At 46.3% G+C, this 19641-nt stretch overlaps 1 protein-coding gene across 1 annotated transcript in view; it reads left to right on the forward strand.

The window, feature by feature from the left end:
* The window catches only part of LOC118700961 (zinc finger and SCAN domain-containing protein 2-like), a 74149-nt gene that overhangs the window by 11828 nt on the left and 42680 nt on the right, over nt 1-19641 (forward strand). Inside the window, exon 3 of the mRNA XM_054518098.1 lies at nt 12236-12432. Coding sequence (XP_054374073.1) covers nt 12412-12432 — 21 coding nt within the window. The 5' untranslated portion in view covers nt 12236-12411. The remainder of the gene's footprint in view (nt 1-12235; nt 12433-19641) is intronic.

Below are 19641 nucleotides of genomic sequence, written 5' to 3' on the forward strand. Positions count from 1 at the left end.
TTTAGTGGTTTTTATGTTGTCTGAAATTTGTTGTGATATTATCGGCAAAACCGTACTATTGATTTACAGTTTTGCGAGTGTGTGACGGCCTGGAGCCGACCAATATCGGTATCTTACGGTCTGCCGGCGACATCTTACGGTAAAGCAGTGTATTCTGATAGAACGGAAAGGTAGGACAGTTTGAATGAATTGGCACCGTGTATGAGAGAGTGTGTCTGAGACGCAGCCCGGCTGCGAAGCGAGTGGGAGTCCGGCTCTGCAGTTCCTGTCCCTCGCGAGAGGCCAGGTCAGAAAAGGACGAAGCGCTTGGATATTGTATGAATGAAGTGCTAAGATAAACTGGTATATAGTGCTTGTGGGAAAGAGATTTACTTGGTGGGATAAGAAACACCGACCCAGAAAATAGCAATGGGGAGTCAACCGAGCAAAGATATAAATATGAAAACCCCCTTAAGATGTATTCTGAAGCATTGGAAGGACTTGGGGGGGATTCCAGGAAGAAATATAAGTAAAAAGACACTCCTTAAATACTGCACGCAGTGGTGGCCGTTGTATAAATTGGATGATGGTGAGAAATGGCCACCAGAGGGGACAATTAATTATAATACCATTTTACAACTAATGCTCTTCCTCCGCCGGCTCAATAAATGGGATGAGGTAATGTATGCAGACATGTTCTTCACCCTGAGGAATAAACCTGAGTGGCAAAAGGAGTGTGGAATTAATGCAGCCCCTCAAGACCCTCTAGTACTAGCCCTGGAAAAAGATAAGAAAGGCTCAAAACCTAAAGAACGTTGCTGCGATGCATGTAGCATTGGGCAGCGATGTCTTAAGCTAACAAGGAGGGACAGTGGAAAAGAGAGTGAAATAAGCCTGTGGGAATACCATCCAGGGCCCCTCCCCAAACCAGGAGAAGAACGAGAGGATCCGACCCCATTAAAAGAACTGGAACGATGGTGGAAATCTAAGTTTGAGTGCAGCCCTGATAAGTTAGATAAGAGTTGGGGGAAGGCTAGCCCGTTAAGGTCGGAAGATAACAGGGGAGAAGGCAGCCCACAGGGATTGGATAGTCCGCAGGGGTCGGGAAGCTACAGAGATGCTGGAAGCCCACCTAGATTAGAGATTGAGAGAGAAGAAGGCAGTCCGACGGGAGCAGAGAGCCGAGGGGAGACGCGTAGCCCCCCCGAACTAAGCTTGTATGGGGACGGTAGCACACCCAGGAATGGAGGTGCTCGTAAAATGGAAACCAGCACACCAAAGACTGGGGACGAAAGCAACTCACCGGGAGGTGATGTCCCCAAATTGAGATACGGTGAAGAGAACAGTAATGAGACACGCGAGAGCGAGGCAGGGAGCAACTCACAGAAACTGAACATAGTAATTCAGATAGAGGATAAGAGAAGTGGAAGCAGAGTAGAAGATGAAAGGGACAGCAGCCCGGGACAGGATAAGAGCCGGCAGATACAAAGGAGGCAACAGACGCAGAACGAGAATCGGGTGGATTGTGTAATAGAGATAAGAGAGGAGACTGAAGAGCAAGAAGGGGAAAAAAGAAAAGAGAAGAGAAAGAATCGAGAAGGCACCGAGGTACAGGAAGAAGATCCCGGGGAAGGGATCAGCCACTCGTATTATACCAGATCTGTGGCACGGGAGGAAGCAAAGCAAAGAGAGGGGGGGAACCACACGATAGCTCCCCTCCGACAAGTTGTGCCAATGGTAGGGGAAAGGACAAGAGTAAAGGTGCCGTTCTCGACCAATGATTTAAATAATTAGAGGGATGAGGCAAAGAATTTTAGAAGGAATCCGGAGGGAGTAGTAAAGAGGTTTGAATTAATGGCAAAGAATTTGGATATTGATTGGGAGGATATAGAGGTGATGTTGTCAGAGCTGACAGATACAGAAAGGGAACTCGTATTGGAAACAAGAAAGCGACATGCTCAACTATTATCGGGGAGACTAGAAGATAATTTTCCCAGCAGCAAACCAGAATGGGACCCGGGCAATGCAGACCACTATCAGCGGTTAGTGCAGTATAGAAAACTGATAGCAATGGGCTTGCGTAACGCGATCCCCAAGGCTATCAATTGGTCAATGCTATATGACATCAGGCAGGGAAAGGATGAGACCCCATCAGAGTTCTTGGATAGACTTAGGGCAGCCATGAGACAATACACACCCCTGGACCCAGCGACGGAAGAAGGGAAACAACACCTGTTAGGATTAATGATGGGACAAAGTAATCCAGACATCAGGAAGAAATTGCAAAAGCTTGAGCATCCAGCAAATAAAAACCTGGAGACACTGCTAAATGAGGCATGGAAGGTGTATAATAATAGGGAAATTGAGGAGAAGAAAAAGGAGGACAGGAGGATAGCTCGAGTGGTGGCTGTAGCTGTGGCAGCTCAGAATACAGGTTACTCGGGACCTGGAACCAGGGGAAGAGGTAGAGGCAATCCGGCAAGAAGGGGGGGGAGACTCCAACCCCACCCAACTAGAGTGGGGCCAAACCAGTGTGCGTACTGCCTGAAAATGGGACACTGGAAGCAGGAATGCCCCCAGTTAAGGGAGAGACTATTGGGCACTACTATGGCCACACAACAGGATAACGACTGAGGGGGACCGGTGGGCCGTTCCCTAGCAGACCCACTGGTTAAAATGGAGCTAAGGGAAGGTGAAAAGGAATTAGACTTTTTGATTGATATGGGAGCAACCTTTTCGGTTCTAAATCAGGAATTGGTACCTAAAAGTGATGAATTTGTGCAAGTTGTGGGAGCAACAGGCCAACCAGAAAAAGCTTACTTTTTGAAACCCATCAAATACAAAATTGAGAAACAAATGGGAATTCATCAGTTCCTGTATTTACCAAATTCGCCAAAGCCCTTATTGGGGAGAGACCTATTGGAGAATTTGAGAGCCATAATAAAGTTCAACAAAGACAAATTGGAATTCCAAGTAAATGAAGAACAGCTGATCACAGCTCTAAGCCTGACAATCAGCTGTGTAGAACCCAAGCCTGAGAATCATAACATCAGGCGAATCCTAAGTGAAGTATACCCACTAGTATGGGCTACTGATACACCTGGGAAATCAAAACAAGCAACACCTATCATTATTGAACTTATACCTGGAGCAAGGCCGGTGGTTAGGAAACAATACCCACTGAGGTTAGAGGATAGAAAGGGAATCGAGCCCATAATTAAAAGGTTCTTAGAATTAGGATTATTGATAGAATGTGAATCAGATTTTAACACCCCAATTCTGCCAGTAAAGAAACCTAATGGAACTTATAGATTAGTCCAAGACTTGAGAGCAGTAAATGAGATAACCAAGACATTACATCCGGTAGTTGCTAACCCATACACGCTTTTAACTAAACTGAAAGATAGTTTGACATGGTTCACCGTATTGGATTTGAAAGACGCATTCTTCTGCCTTCCTTTAGCTCCTGAGAGTCAAAAGATTTTTGCCTTTGAGTGGGAATTTGTGGATAGAAGAAGAAAGACCCAACTTACGTGGACAGTATTACCCCAAGGATGGTGTAACTCCCCCACGATTTTCGAGAATCAGTTAGCCAAAGAGTTAGAACAGTGGGAAAGGCCGCTGGGAGATGGCACTCTCCTACAGTACGTAGACGACCTCCTAATAGCAACAGTGACAGAGGAAGAGTGCATTGCATGGACTATTTCCCTGTTAAACTTTCTGGGTTTAAGTGGATATCGAGTCTCCCAACAGAAAGCGCAGCTGGTGCAAAAAGAAGTGGTGTACCTGGGATACGAAGTCTCCAGAGGACAGCGATCCCTGGGAGCAGCCAGAAAAGAGGCCATCTGCCAGATGCCTAAACCAGAGACGGTGAGAGAACTGCGTGCCTTCCTGGGGATGACAGGTTGGTGTCGGCTATGGATCTACCAGTACGGGATGCTCGCTAAACCGCTGTATGATTTGTTGAAAGAGACCAAGAGTGTCCTAGTTTGGACTCCCGAAGCAGAGGAGGCCTTCAAAAAGCTGAAACAGGAGCTAATGAGAGCACCAGCTTTAGGTCTCCCAGATGTATCAAAACCATTCTGGCTGTTCTCCCACGAGCGACAGGGGATGGCCCTAGGAGTCCTGGCACAGCAGTTAAGACCACGTAAGAGAGCTGTGGCCTACTTCTCCAAACAGTTGGATGAAGTAAGCAAGGGATGGCCTGGCTGCCTGAGAGCGGTGGCCGCAGTAATCATTAATATCGAAGAGGCCAGGAAACTCACGCTCGGCCAAAAGGTAACGGTGCTGGTGTCTCACACCGTCTCAGCTGTGTTGGAGCAGAAAGGTAACCACTGGCTGTCACCTTCCAGATTTTTAAAATACCAGGCCATTTTGGCTGAGTCAGATGACGTGACTATTCAGGTCACTAACATTGTGAACCCAGCTTTATTCCTAGAAGGGAGAGCCCCAGCAGAGCCGATCGAGCACGACTGCCTGGAAACAATTGAGGCCGTCTACTCCAGCCGCCCGGACCTCAAAGAAGAACCATTCGAAGATGCGGACGACTGGTTCACGGATGGAAGCAGCTTCGTGAGGCAGGGAGTGAGAATGGCCGGCTATGCAATTACCACCGCAGAAGAAGTAATTGAGTCGAACCCTTTACCCGCAGGGACTTCAGCCCAGAAGGCAGAACTGATAGCTCTGATTCGAGCCCTGGAATTGGCGGAGAACATGCGGATCAACATATGGACAGACTCTAAGTATGCCTTTTCCGTCGTACATGCTCATGGGGCCATCTGGAAAGAAAGGGGACTGTTAACTGCTCAAGGAAAAACAAACACGCAAAAGAGGTCCTGCGACTGCTGGAAGCAGTCCAGCTCCCAGCACAGGTGGCCATAATGCATTGTAAGGGACATTTAAAGGGGGACACTATCCCGGAGATAAGGAATAGAAAAGCAGACGCAGAGGCTAAATTAGCTGCTGCAAGAACTGAAGAAATAAAAGTAGCAGCTCTAGTACCAGGTGAGTTAGACACAAATTTTCGGCCAGAATATCAAGAGTCAGATCACAGGTGGATTCAGAGAAATAAAGGTAAAATGTTAGAGAATGGTTGGGGTCAATTGGAAACGGGACAGTTAATAATACCAGGGAATACGATGTGGCAGTTTGTGAAAGCAGAACACGAGAAAGCCCATTGGAGTTTGGACCCGCTATATCAGTATTTGCAGGCTCGGATAGCAGGACCAAAATTGTTCACCATTGTAAAACATGTCACATCCCAGTGTGAGAGGTGCCTGAAGAACAACCCGAATACAGGAACTAAGATACATCCAGGGGCCATAAATCGAGGTAAATTCCCAGGTGAAGTGTGGCAAATTGATTTTTCTGAGCTCCCAAGAAAAGGAGGGTTTCGATATTTGCTGGTATTAACTGATACATTTTCTGGGTGGCCTGAAGCATTCCCTTGCAGAACAAATAAGGAAAGAGAAGTGACCAAAGTACTGTTGAATGAAATCATTCCACAGTTTGGGGTACCGAAGAGCATTTCTTCGGATAGGGGTACACATTTCTGTGCAAAAGTGGTAAGGGCAATAAGCAAAGCACTACAAATCAAATGGCAATTACACACGCCCTATCGCCCACAGGCCAGCGGCCAGGTGGAAAAGATGAACCATCTTATTAAGCAGCAGATTGCCAAAATATGCCAGGAGACTAATTTGCATTGGTATCAAGCTTTGCCTATTGCTCTGCTTAGACTGAGAGTCAAGCCAAGATCGAAAGAAAGGCTAAGCCCATTTGAAATTCTGTACGGCAGACCTTATGCTATGCAAACTGTAAATGGAGACGCTGTAGATCAAATAGGTAATCAGTATATTTATGATTATGTGATTATGGTGGGGAAGCAATTTGACAAGAATGCTGCAGTGGTGATTGACCACCAACCTAAACAACCTAACTGTAAGTTGCATCCTTTTAATCCCGGTGATTGGGTGTATGTTAAGAATCTTTTAGAAAAACCCCTACAAGAAAAGTAGGAGGGACCTTTCCAAGTGCTGCTGACCACCTTCACCGCGGTTCGAATCAAGGAGCGACCTACGTGGATCCATTACTCACGGGTCAAGAAAGCACCGGGGAGTAAACAAGAGGAGTAGACACCGTGACCCGGATTCCACTCCAGACCCCTACTAACCTGATCATCAGACCCTTGGGGTTCCATATGAATGTCAGCCAAGTTCTCTTTGGATCCCAGCTAAATGGATAAGACCTGCCTTGGATGTGGAGCCTTCTGAATCAGCTGACCCCTCGGGATCACGAGAGAATCCAGCACAAACTGACATTAACCTTACCGAAACTTTTATTTCCCATAGCAGAATTTAATGCTGAAGCTAGAGCTGCACTAGACAGCGCACCGCTATCGTGGACAACGTGGATTGAAACATACAGTCATCAGGGGCCGGACCCACAGGAACCCGTCTACGACCAACCGTGTTACTGCTGTGGTAAAAAGAATTGTGTTGGACAGATTGGTTTTCTTTGTGGCGGGTGTGATAGGAAATTTTGGAATGTGCAAAGCAATTTAGAGGATCTTCAATGTTATGAATGTATTTCCAAAGAAATAGGAGATGATGATCCTTATTTAGCTTTGGAAAAGTTTGCTGATAAGTCTATTTTGGATGCCAGAGAATTATATGAGGCCCCTGAACAAGTAGTATTAGGGTGGTGTTTTTGGAAAGCGCAACGCTGGTTTCAAAAGTGTTTAAAGCTTAGTCGCTCTAAAGTATTAACAGCCCGATGTCATGCATCTGTTCCAAAACATTCTCTTACAATTGAACAAATAAGACCATTTAAGAAACAGAGAGATTTGGACTCAGAATTAGAAAAAGTTATTACACGAGTTAACCAAATTTATTTTAGGCAATATAGACGTCAGAATCCAGCACCACCCACACTAAGGAAATACAAATGGCAAGAAGATCAATGGGGGAAACCATACTTATGATAGTTATTTTTCTAACATCCATACAATTCGGGCAGAATGTAGTTTTTCCTCGAAACTCTGCCCCAATAGACCCATGGTCCAATGCACACCAGTGTATTCACCCGGAGTCAGGGATGAAGGGGCCCTATTTCGAGGTTTATGCCTTACGTAACAATCAGCCATACCCAAAAGAGGAATGGGATAAGCGGACATACCTAGTGGCACAGAAGGGAGATCAAATCCAAATTGGGTGCCGGGAACTTGACCCAGTAGAAGGAAAAACAAGGCGGCTGGTATTAACAATCCAACCCTTGATGCCAACTTTTAAACATAATCTGATTACCTTTAGTCCAGTGAAAATGGGCAAGCCCACCGTTTGGATCCAGCAAAAGGGCCCAATTTCATGTCTGTGGAGTGACTTCAGGGAAGACCCACCTGGATCACAACCCCGAAACTCGGTAATTTATAGAGAAGATTCACTTGGGGAACTACATCCTCAAAATATAACCTTTGACCCTCACCCTCTCCTCTTTCCTGTGGGAAAGATCGTAGCATCTAGCGGTCCCGAGGAAGGGAAAGCACAGTGTGAGATGGCATTTAGATTAGATCAGTCGATGACGTTCGCATGTGAAAGGGAGTCGAAAACGCTAGAACAGGGTACTAGTTTCCCCAGACGTGTTACCAGATACGAAGTGGCATTACCGGAAGACGTGATCTCCTTATATCCAAATTTAGACTTGCCCCAAGAAATTACTCCACCAACTGAATGTAGAAAAGTGCATAACTTAACCTTTATCGGGCCCCAGGTAGTAAGGAGGTCAAATGAACTGAAACTGCTGCTAGACCCCACGTACTCTCTGAAAAAGGTGCAGATGAATATTCAGACTAACATTACCCATCTGCAAAAGGACTGTCAACCGTTCATACAACAAAGCCTTAAAGGATGGGAGGCATGGCTAGCTACTAGGTCTTATCACAGGCGGGCGCAAAGGGATATAAGTGGATGGGTCGGCACTAGATTTGGAATACTGAATACCATAGATCAAGAAGTATTGGTTAACAAATTGAGTACTGTCACCACCAACTTAGGAAAACTTAAAGTGCCCCTGAGTTCATCCATGCTTACATTGGCAGAAACACAATCACTGGTAGTTAGGTTACTAACCCTGGTAGCAAATCACACTGCTGAAGATTTTGCTAGAATTGCCGGCTATACAGGAGACATTAGCAAGGAAATTGCACTCGCTATCCAATGCACACAAACACAACAGTGGGTACAGTCAGTGGCAGCAAGGATAATAAGAGAAGGAACGTCAGGAACGCTGTCCCAGGAAATAAGAGAAACGATACTGAAGGATAGTCATACTACACAATTTGAAAGGGACCATCAAGCCTGGTGGCAATTAGTAAACTTTACTTATGTACCACAGCATGAGCACATTGAAGCCTATGTTCTTACCATCAGTGCTGCAGAGGAAAGGGCAATTTTCCCTATCCTTACCTTAGGGACCATACATCAGAATGTCCTTGTTAGGCCAGTAGATCATAATGTTTGGGCGAGTTATGATGACGCCAAAGATAAGTGGCAGTCTGTTAGTACAGAAGCATGTATTCCTAGGGGGCAACTAGGATACATATGTGAAAATGCTATAGTAGAAACAGAAGATTTATGCTTAGATGCTGAAAATAGTGTATGCACTTTTGAAATGCTTCCACACAATAGAGTATGGTCGCAGGTTTATTATGTAGAGAATGGATGCGCCTGCGTCAGAACAACTTGCAGTAACGTAACTGTAGATAGTTGCCAAGAGGAAACTAACAATACTAACTTTTGTGTATGTAATTTTACCAAGATTATAGGTTGTGATTTTAACTATACCGCTCCTGTAACCACCCAGCAGCTAATTAATGCAGACTACGACCTGTATCATGAGTTGCCAAAATTACAGATAGGTATGGATGTCGAGGTTCTTAAAGCGATGCTCGTGCATCCAGAAATAAGAAGACTGGTGCAAAAAGTGAACCAAACAGTTAAGCGCATGGTCCTACAGGTGGAGCACAACTCAGAAAGAATAAAAAACATCCTGTCTGAAGTAGAACAAGTAGGCCAACATCACTGGTGGGACGTTTTCACAAGATTTTCCCCAACAGCAACACAGGTCTTTCATTACCTGATACACCCGATACTAATTTTAACTATAGCAATGCTTATACTGACTTTTATGAACCTATGCTTGTGGTGGAGGCTGAAGTCCTTAATGAGTAAGATCCAAATGATTTGGGCGATGGTGCGGGCGTATCAACGCCCCGAAGGATTAGAACTTGACGAAAGAATTCGTAAGTTATAAGAAAAGGAGGGAAATGAAGCCCCTAAAACAGTTACTTTCAAGAGATGATGGGTTAAAGCATAGAATATAAAGCAGTTATGGGAAATATTCAATGTTAGGAAATCACATAGAGCAATAAATTGGGTAAAGTATGGAACATAATGACAGGGAAGAGATAAGGACAGACAGTGATAAGTTCAGTGCATTTCAGAGTCAAGAACAACTGCTGGGTAAAGCATGTTTAGGGCCAACATGTCAAATTGACCCTGAGACCCTTGCCAAGGCCTGGAGACTAAGCCAACTACACCGGGAATTGACCAAATTTGGGGAGAAGTTCAAAAGTTTAAAGAGGAAGACTCCTCGAAGATGATGAAGGCCGACCGGAACGACCCCTGAGAAGATCCTCAAAAGAGAAGTCCCCGCCCACGCTCCGCCTACACCACTCCCCATATGTATATGCATGAATATGATGTAATCCCAAACCTAAAACTGTATAAAAAGGTACGCTTTTGCTGTAAAGATTCAGAAATCCCATTTTAGGATTTCTCCGACGTCGTAATAAAATACCTCCTGCTTATTTGACTGAGTCTCTTAAGCAGTAATTTCTCGCCTTTTGGGGCAAAAATCGGCATCAGTTACCTCAAGTTGTCTCTTCCTTCCCAGACAGTCCCGATACACACACACACACACACACACACACACACACACACACACACGCACAAAACAGTTTTTTTGTGAAGGGGCCAAAAACTACGACAGGGAAATGCTGATTTAATTTACACAACCACACAGCTCTTGCTGTGTTTCCCCTCACTTCCCTGGGTAGGTGAAGGGACAGATCTGCCTGGGAGGCCCTTGCTTAATTTCTTCAAGTTGCCCCTTCCTTCCCAGGCAGTGCAGATGCACACAAACACAACAGAAACAGTTCCCCCTTTTGCACAGAGAGATCTTTGGTGAAATTCTGGAGACAGAGCCCTCAACAGAGTATGGGGATTGCTTTTCACCTGGGAGACTGCACACAACCCTGCAAACCCCTTTGTCTGTCACAATCCTGTCCATGACACCAATTTAATGTCATGATCTGTTCTTATGAACGGGGTTTGGGATGGTTCGTGAATTGGTCCCAGAGTGCAAAAAAACCCGACATGGCACAGGGGATTTTGCAGTAATAATCAAAAACCAAATGCACCTTTATTGAATGACCACAGCAAAATGCATTGGGGAAAAGGGGAAGAATAAGAAAAAAGAGGGAGGAAGAGAAAGGAAGGTATAGAGCTACCAGACGTAGAGAGATGAAATCCTTCAAAGTCTTCAGTCGATGGAGTTTGCCTGATCACATCAGGGGAGATCTCAGAGATTCTGGTCAATTCGAACTCCCATTATAGTCTTTTTTGATGGGGGAAGGTGATGAGTCTTGAAATCAAATCAAAAGTAGTAAAGAATAGTCTATTGTAATTTCTGGGGGGACAAAAAAAGGTATTGAAGAAGGGTACGAACAGTCCATGTTCCCAGCAGTGGGTGAGAGCCATTGTCTCCTTGGTCCAATGGCCACACGTGCAGGCAAACATCTGGCTTTGGTCAGCTCGCCTCCCCCACACACCTGCCCTGGGCTGGGGGTTTCAGTCCCAGCCCTTGGGAGGAGGGGGAGCTTCTCCACATGGGGGTCTCATGTCTCAGTCCTTGAGGGAGAGGCTTCTCCCATCTCAGTCCATCCCTCACGGTGGTTGTAAAGCAGATGTGGGGTCTTCTGTGGGGACCACCAAAGTAACCCCAGAAAAGTCCAGCCAGGCCGAGAGGTGGGGAAATTCCAGGGCCATTGTTGTGAAGCGGGTGCAAGGGAAAAAAAGGGCAAGGTGTCCCCCTTCTCCTTTCACTAGGTTCAGTCTTCCATGGAAACAAACACACCTGCAAACAACAGCTTGGCAAGCCAAGGGCTTTGCTCAGGCCTCAGGATCCTGGTGAACAACTCTCCAGAGCAAGACCAGGATTCCAGCCAGGGTCTTTTTTCGGTGGTCCCAGTTTCTGTCCTTTTCACGACGATGGTGAGGCAGATGAGAGAAACTTCGGACAGAGACTGACACCATCCTCAGCCACCCCCAGGGCAGCGCAGGCCAAGTCCAGGGACACTGCAGGGTCATGGGGACACCGCACAGGTGGCACCAGGGACATGGCACTGCCACCTGTCCAGTGGCACCAGTTCAATGCCAGTGTCCCTGTGCCACTGCCACCAGCCCTGTCCAGGTGTCCCCAGTTCCATCCCAGCGCCACCAGCCCAGTGTCCCCAGGGCTGCCCCACTGTCACCACCCCTGTGTACTCAGATCAATTCCAGTGCCACCAGTTCTGTCCCACTGTCACCACCCAAGTGCCACCGCTCGGTGTCACCAACCCGGTTCCAGCCCAGTGTCCCCAGTTCAAACCCAGTGCCACCAGCCCAGTGCTCCCAGTGCCACCACCCCATTGTCCCCATACCAATGTCACCAGCCCAGTGCCACCAGTTTCAGCCCAGAGTCTCCAGTCTCATCCCAGTGCTCCCCATCCTGTCCCAGTGTTCCTGTCCCAATGTCACCGGGTGTGTCCCAGTGTCAACCAACCCAGTGTCACCAGTTCTGTCCCACTGTCACCAGTGTTTTGGGGGTCTTGGGGGATCCCAGGTGGAGTTTGGAGGCTCCTGGGGGGTTTTGGGGGATCCTGGAAGGGTTTTGGGGGGGTGCCAGGGGAGGTTTTGGGAGTCCCAGGTGAGGTTTCCAGGGATTTGGGGCTTCCCAGTTGAGAATTCCCAAAGGTTTGGGGTTTCCCAGGTGAGAACACAGGCCAGGGGCTCAGGGGGGCCGAGGGGGGAGGGCCTGGGGATGTTTTGGGGGGGTTCAATCGATGGGGGGGCCTGGGGAGTGCTATGGGGGGGTCGTGGTGAGTGTGGGGGGGTCCCATGGATTTGATGCCTCAGGTTTTGGCTTTTCTCTTTTTCAGATTCTGTGCTGCTTTACTCTGTGGGTCTGGGCTTCATATTAAGGGATGCTGAGCTCTGTTCACAGAGCAGGGAGACAAAACAATTCCTGCCCTAGCTGGGAACCCAAGGACAAATAATCCAAACCTCAGGCCGGAGAGCATAAACAACGTGGACTGAAGAGAGAAAAACAAGAAGGATGGGACTTCATCAGCTAAAGGTATAATTGGACAATTAACTCCAATATGCAAATGGAGAAGAACTTATAAAAGTGCCAGACCTCGTGACCGGTCGTCCATTTAGGGGCCATTTTGGTTCATCTTGGGCGTAGCCCTGGCTGGGCTCTCGTTCTGCCCAAGGTGTAGCCATGGAGGCCTTTTAACAAATGCCTGCTTTACTGTGTAACCGTGTCTGGCCTCTGTTCTAGGCCAGCCTTGTGCAGGCATCAGTTTGTGGCGAGCACGAAGGGAGCCGAGGCACCCGGGCAAGGCTGGAGCAGAGGCAGAGGAAGGTGCAGCTGCTGCCCCCAGCCCGCGGCACTGGCGGGGCCCAGGTGCGGTGCCGAGGGTGCGGGAGGCCGAGAAGCTCGGGAGGAGCGAGAGAGGCGTGAGCGGCTGCAGGGGCGCTGCGTTTATCGGGTGGGGGCGGTGGGAAGGGGCGTTTTGTGCTCGGGAGCGCAGCGGGTGCGGTGCTCGCTGCGCCCCGGGCTCGGGGAGGGCGGGCGCTGTGAGCAGCGGGGTTGGATTGCGGGGCTGGGCTTGGCCTGGGGCCGGCAGTGCTGGCGCAGGGGATCGTTCCCGCAGCGTCGCTCCGGAGCGCCGCGATTGGAATCTCGCTCTTTCGCTCGTTGGGTCTTTTAATTTCTACTCAGAACTGTTAAAATTCCGTGTGTATATTCTGCTGCGAGTGTTGTAGTGATAATATCCCGAGAAACAGTCCCCTGGGATTAGCACTGAGAAACTGGGGAGCCCTTACCAGGGGGAGCCGTGTTTTCCAAATGCAAGCTTATTGGACTCTCAGAAAAGATCTGGCCGCGGTATGAACTAGAGGACAATCAGACGAGGCCCGAGTTTGGTAGTTGGAATAAGAGATTAATATCAAGTTTGATTTCCTGTAGACACGAGGATAAATACTCGGGGTGCTCAGGTGAGCTGGAGTATGCGAGGCTCTTTCTGGTGTCAGCGTGTCAGCGGAGCCCCGCAGCAAAGCAAAAGGAAGAGCATCCCTTAGTCTGAAAGGGAAAAGGGGAGAAAAGGGGAAAAGAGCCAATAGTGGCAAACAAAGTAAAACGAAGGAGGAAGAAGGCTTAGATCGAGTCGCTCCCGTCCCGAGGGTGGGGTCGGTCGGGTCCGGGCCAAGGCGCGCCCCCCCCGCCGCCACCGCCGGCACGATCGGGGGGCGGGGGAGGCGCAGCTCAGCCGGGGCCCCGGGCAGGGAAGGAGGAGAAAGGCGAGCCTGGGCAGGCAGGGATGGCGCCGGCCCCGGCCAGGAGGAGGAGCCGGGGGCGGAGCCTCGCACCTGGAGAGGGGAGGGGATGGATGGCGGGCACAGCCCACGGCACCGCCCCGAGAGGAGGAGGAGGAGCCGGGGGCGGAGCCTCGTACCGGGAGGGCGGAGAGGGCCCCGCCCATGGGGGGAGGGGTCTCTCAGCTCCCAGCCCTGTCAGTTTCCATGGCAACCCTGAACGCCGGGGCGTGGCTTCGGGGGATGACGTCACCGATGCAGGCGGACGCGCAGCCCGGGTTAAAAGACGCAGCAAATCCTGCGTGGGGCTTCCTGGGATCGGGGGTAGGCAAAATAGATTATATGGTACAACAGGGTCAGCCGAATCGGAGAGCTCCTGCTCAAGCAGCTCCGAGGAAGATGAAATTGATGAACTCATTGCAGCCTTGAGCAAGCGAAGGAGGGGAAAGATCGTGAGAAAAGCCATCAAAGAGTGTAGCCCCATAGTGAAACGTACTAGATAAAAAAAGAGAAAATAACCGGTTTTACAAGCCCCACTACGACCAGCAGTTGGCAACCAGGGGCCGATATATGTAAAGGTTCCATATTCCCTTGTGAAAAACATGGTTCACTTTCCTGTTAAAATCTAAAAGTTTAATAAAGGACAATAAGAAACAGAGACAATAAAGCAAAGATTATGGGCCGGGTGCATCTTGGCACTAATCCAAGAGCATGCCTGCTAGTTTGGGAAACGCCCTTTTTATACTGTTTCTATTACATCAACCTGTTGCATATTCATATCCATCATCCAGTTTACATATTCCAGGAACTGTTTAGCATGGCTCCTCCTCGGGTTTGCCTTTTTAGAGCATGTGTGTTTCTGGGCTGTGGTTTTGGTTCCCTCTCTTGATCACTTCCACTCTGGGCCTTGGTCCACACTTTCTTCAGGCAGCAGATGCTGATAGTTGGCATATCAATAGCAGGGTGCTCATGACATGTTCACTGGATGTTATCCTGACCAAACAGACAGTTCACTCCTAACTAGATCAGCTACCACTACTGCTAGGTCTAAGGTTTTGTTAATAGCAGAAATAAAAGCAAAGTTATTTTAACATTGTACATACAACATTCATCTTAATATTTGTAAAAAACAAACATATATATGCATTTATAACAATCCCTCCTCTTCCCTTTTTACAAATCATTTGGCTTGAGGAGTATTTCTTTTTTTCTATCCTCCATTATTTGCTTCCTTTTTTTCATAAATCATTTTTGCTTCTTCCAAGGGGTATTTCTTAATATTTTGTTTCTTTAATACCGTAATCTTTTGTGCAGTCCCAAATGTAGTCAATTTTGGGTCTATAGGCATTGTTACTGAATCATTAAAACTGAAAATCAGGGACAAAGGCTCTCTAACTAGTTAAAGTTAGAAAGTTGTATGTTTATTACACCAGTGGGCAGCACAGGGGGAAGTTGTCCCCGAAATGTGTGACTGCACCACACAAGGATTTTTGCCTTCTATTTGTTTCCCAAAATAATACATATGCACAACCCCAGTACCTCCTATCCCCACTTTGTATTAAAATGAGGCTATTAGTCCTTCACGCGTGCACAATTCTTCTCTTGAATTGGGTGGGTGTAGTGGTTTTGGTTTGCCAATTTCAGGTTTCCCAATTTTGAGATTTTCCCGGCCAACACACCAAAGAATGTGGCAGGTTCAGTGCCGGCCAATCACCAGTACACTCACTTCCTGCTGTGAGATGGGATTAGGAGAAAGGCAAAGCAGGCTCAAAACTTTAAAAGTGTATAAAGAAAATGTTATTAAAAGTAACTAAAAAGAAAAAAAAGTCATAAGAATCAAAACAAATCCCTCAGAACACTTCTCCTCCCCCCACAACCTTTTCTTTTCCACTGACAGTGTAAAGAAACCAAGCCTAAGATTTCCAGTCAGTTCACCACTTCCAAAGAAGTCTTTCTTCAGTTCACTGAGGGACAGAAGTCCCTCTTGTTAAGGTTATGGAGGCTTCTCCACAAGAGGAAAAGAACAGTTCTCTCGTGGTTCTCAATTTCATCACGAGTAGCAGCTGCCTGGGGAACCCTGCTATTGTGAAATCCTTCCCATTGCCACAAGCCTTCCCACTGCTCCTCGATGGGCCATGGCGACTTGTGGGGTATTGTTTTAATGATGACAAGTTCAAAGGCAAAAGTTCTCATTATCTATTTCTAAAATATATCTTCATCCCTGGGAACAGAGATCTTCTTCTTCTCCTGGAAGCACAGGACTGCTCTTCTCTCTTCCCCTGTTCAAACTTCTCATGGGATCGCGGCTATTTCAACATCTGCTTATCCTAGCATGGAGGCTTTTGCTCAATATCAATTTGAACACTTTCATCTCCCCATAGTTATAAGGAAAAAGAGTCCTTTCTCCATAGCTTCCAAGAGGATTTCAGCTCCAAAAACAAGGCATCTCTTCCTCCCTCCCACCGACTAGAAAGGAGAGAGTTCCTGGGTTTTTTGTCTTTAACATGTGTGTTTCCCAGAGGTGTCTCCAGCTTCTCAGTGGTTCAACAGACTGTCAGTTACACAAAAAGCTTTGCATCACTCCCCTGAATTTCCTCCCATTTGAAACCATGACAGTCAGTGTCTCGAATTGGGTCAGTGGTCCCAGGGATGAAGTCAGGAAGGTCTTTGTCAGGTCTCTGTGACCCTCTGGCACGATCCAAGGCTTTGGGATGGATTAACATGGAGTCCAGGTGCTGGGCATTGTTCTACTGGTTTCAATATGTTCCTATAATGGTTCACTTGCTCCACTTCTTTCTACAAATGAGCTCATAATATAACAATTAAATTTAGATTAAGCATCTAATAATGATTAACCAATTGTTGGTGTATCTGACTTCAATATGAATTGGTTCAACCCTCAGCTAAAATCTCAAATTTTTAAAATCATGATTCAATCCCTACTCCTTCTTCAAGGTTGGTAAATTATTTTACTAACATAGAGATTCTTCTTTATCTGGCCATCTTATGTAGTAGGTGTTTCTTAAAACCGTACCCTATGTTCTCAATATTGAAGTTAAAGCTGCTACTTGCCCCAACAGTCTCTAATTCTAAGTATGTACTATAATAGACAAAATCAAACTTATACTAACTAAGAGAAGTAAAACAATAATTGGATGAACTAAGACATTGAGCAAGTCAGTTGCCATTGGAGACTACTCAAAAAGCACATCCCACTGATGATGGGATGGGCCTTCTTCCAATCTTTTAAATACTTTCTGTATAGTCTCTGTGGGCATGGTGTATCGTAATCAAAGTTCTTTTTCTTGTATCTTTAACTTCTTTAAGAATTTTCTTTAATTCATAATGTTTGAACAATTGGCTAACCAAAGTTAAGTTCATCCCTATAGGCAGGCACAGGCAATATTTCTTGGACCGTGATCAAATTTGCCTTTATATGTTGGTATGATATGACAGGTGCCTGATAGGAAAAAGCACATCCTTTGATTTTGACAAAGTTACAAATGCACAAGTTAAACTGAGTTTCCTTCACAGTGATCTCATCTACTATTATAGTGGGACATGCTGTTCTGAGGCAGATACAACCTTGTCTTGTATACACAAGCAAGATTGTCTGGTTAATGGGATCATTTCAAAGTGATAAATACTTTGCTCTGTATCTGAGTCTAACCTCAGAGCAATTAAGCATTTGTCACAGTATTTAGGATTCTTGATGAGATTCATGAAATCTATCTTGGACAAACACAGATTTACATCCCCAAACACTTCTTCTTTCTTACACAGTTGCATTTGTAATTTTTAGCATTTGACCCAGAGACTTAGGGGAGTTAAAATCATAGGCTTTCCCTTGGCACTTATATACTAGTCACACGATATGGAAGTGGTGCTGTATTAGCTGTGGTTATAGCAGTAATCATAAATGCCACAACTCTTTAAGCTACACCTACTTGATTATCTATTACAGCTACAAATCTTTCTGTTCTTTGGGGGATTATTACACTGTGCTTATCATTTTACTCACACTCTATTTATTTTCTCAAGAAACTTTTAATTTCAGTTTGTTGTTACCCAGTGTAACTTTCTAAAGTCCTTCAGGAGCCTTCTTCACTCGGGAATGATGGATCTAGGTGCTTTGTTCCTTAATCTTGATTGCAGTAAAGGTGGTGAGGAGCACTTGGAATGGTCCCTCCCACTGTGGTTCCAGAGTCTTCTCTGCAAAAGACTTATATACATAATTCCCAGGCTGTACATTATGTACTGGTTCATAACAATGCTTTGGTTCCCTCCTGTGCTTTGGCAGTTCTAGTAGGGAAAGCTTCTGGCCACCCTGAAAAGGTGTCTGTTAACACTAATAGGTATCGATACCCCCCTCTCCTGGGCAGTTCTGAAAAATCAATTTGCCATTGTTGCCCAGGTTCATATCCTCTCTTAATTTGTTCGAGCTTTGGTTTAGGAATATTTTTAGGATTAGTTTAGAGGCAAAGGCTACATTGGTGAGTCACCTGAATCACTGCACTTTGCAAGTTTCTGGCTAGGATTCTGTTTTCAAGTGATTATACAAGGCATCTATTCCCCAATGTGTTTTCTCATGTTCATCTTTCACTGTGACCACAGCATCTAAGAGGGGATCACAGGCCTTCCTTTCCCTTCATCTGCAACAGCCCACCCCTCTTGATTATAACTCCCATTTTCTTCCTCAATAAGCCTTTTTTCTTTTTTACTGTTCTTTGGCTTACTTTCCTTAGAAATTTGTCCATCTGGGATTGAGACTGCCTCAACTGTCTCAACAATTACCTCAGGTTTAGCTGCTTCTTTTGCCTCTCTGTCTGCCAGCTCATTCCTTTCCTCCAATCCAGAGCTCACTTTTTGGTGTGCCTTGATGTGCATGATGGTTACCTTTTCAGGTAGCTGGATTGTCTCCCACAGTTTTATTATCTCCTGTGCATGTTTAATGCTTTTTCCTTGTGAGTTCAGCAGTCCTCTTTCCTTCCCGATGGCTCCATGTGCATGGACTACCTCAAATGCATACTTTGAATCTGTGTAAATACTGATTTTCTCTCCTTTTGCCAGCTCTAAAGCCCAGGTTAAGGCAATTACTCCAGCCTCCTGTGCCAAGGTGTTGGTTGGTAATGATCCAGACTCTATTACCTCTTGGCTTGCCTTTTTCTGCTGATGATGCAGCTGCTTCCATCAGTGAACCAGGTCTCAGTGTCCTCAAGAGGGGTGTCCTTCAGATCTGGGTCTCTGGAGTAGGTAGCTTTGATAGTCCCCAGGCAGTCATGGATCACCATTTCTCCCATGCTATCACTGAGGAAAGAAGCTGGGTTCCCAATGTTAGTTACCACAATTTCTACATCATCTTGTTCCACCATTCTGGCTTGGTATTTCAAGAATCTCTGTGGGGAGAGCCAATGTCCCCCTTTACTTCCAGCACTGCAGACGCTGTGTGGGACACCAGCACAGTCATCCTCTGGCCCAGGGTGAACTTGTGTGCTTCCTGGATGTTCACTGCCACTGCCACAACCGCTCTGGGGCACCCTGGCCATCCCTTAGCTGCTGCATCCAGCTGCTTAGAGAGGCAGGCTGTTGCAATACGACACGAAATGAACGACACTCACACGCTGAGATGTCCAAGGCAAAAAAGTCACGTTTATTTCTGGACCTTGATATTTATAGAATTCCAAAAGCAACCATAGATTGGAGGATGAAATTGCCACCTCTCCAACCACACTGGTCAAACCAACAGTCCATCAATTCTCTCCTCCTCCAGAAAGGAATGCAAAATAATCATTATTTACATGAAAAGTGCATGAGAAACTCCATTACAAAAATGTAAACATCAGAAGGCTTAGAAGAACTTTAGAAGAACAGGGTGACATCTCACCCTTTTTCCATTTAAAAAAGAAAAAGAAAAAAAAAAGCAAAATGAACAATGTTAAAAGGAAAAATGAACAATGTTCAGTGT

The sequence above is a fragment of the Molothrus ater genome, chromosome 33 (genome assembly GCF_012460135.2).
Source record: "Molothrus ater isolate BHLD 08-10-18 breed brown headed cowbird chromosome 33, BPBGC_Mater_1.1, whole genome shotgun sequence".
NCBI lineage: Eukaryota > Metazoa > Chordata > Aves > Passeriformes > Icteridae > Molothrus > Molothrus ater.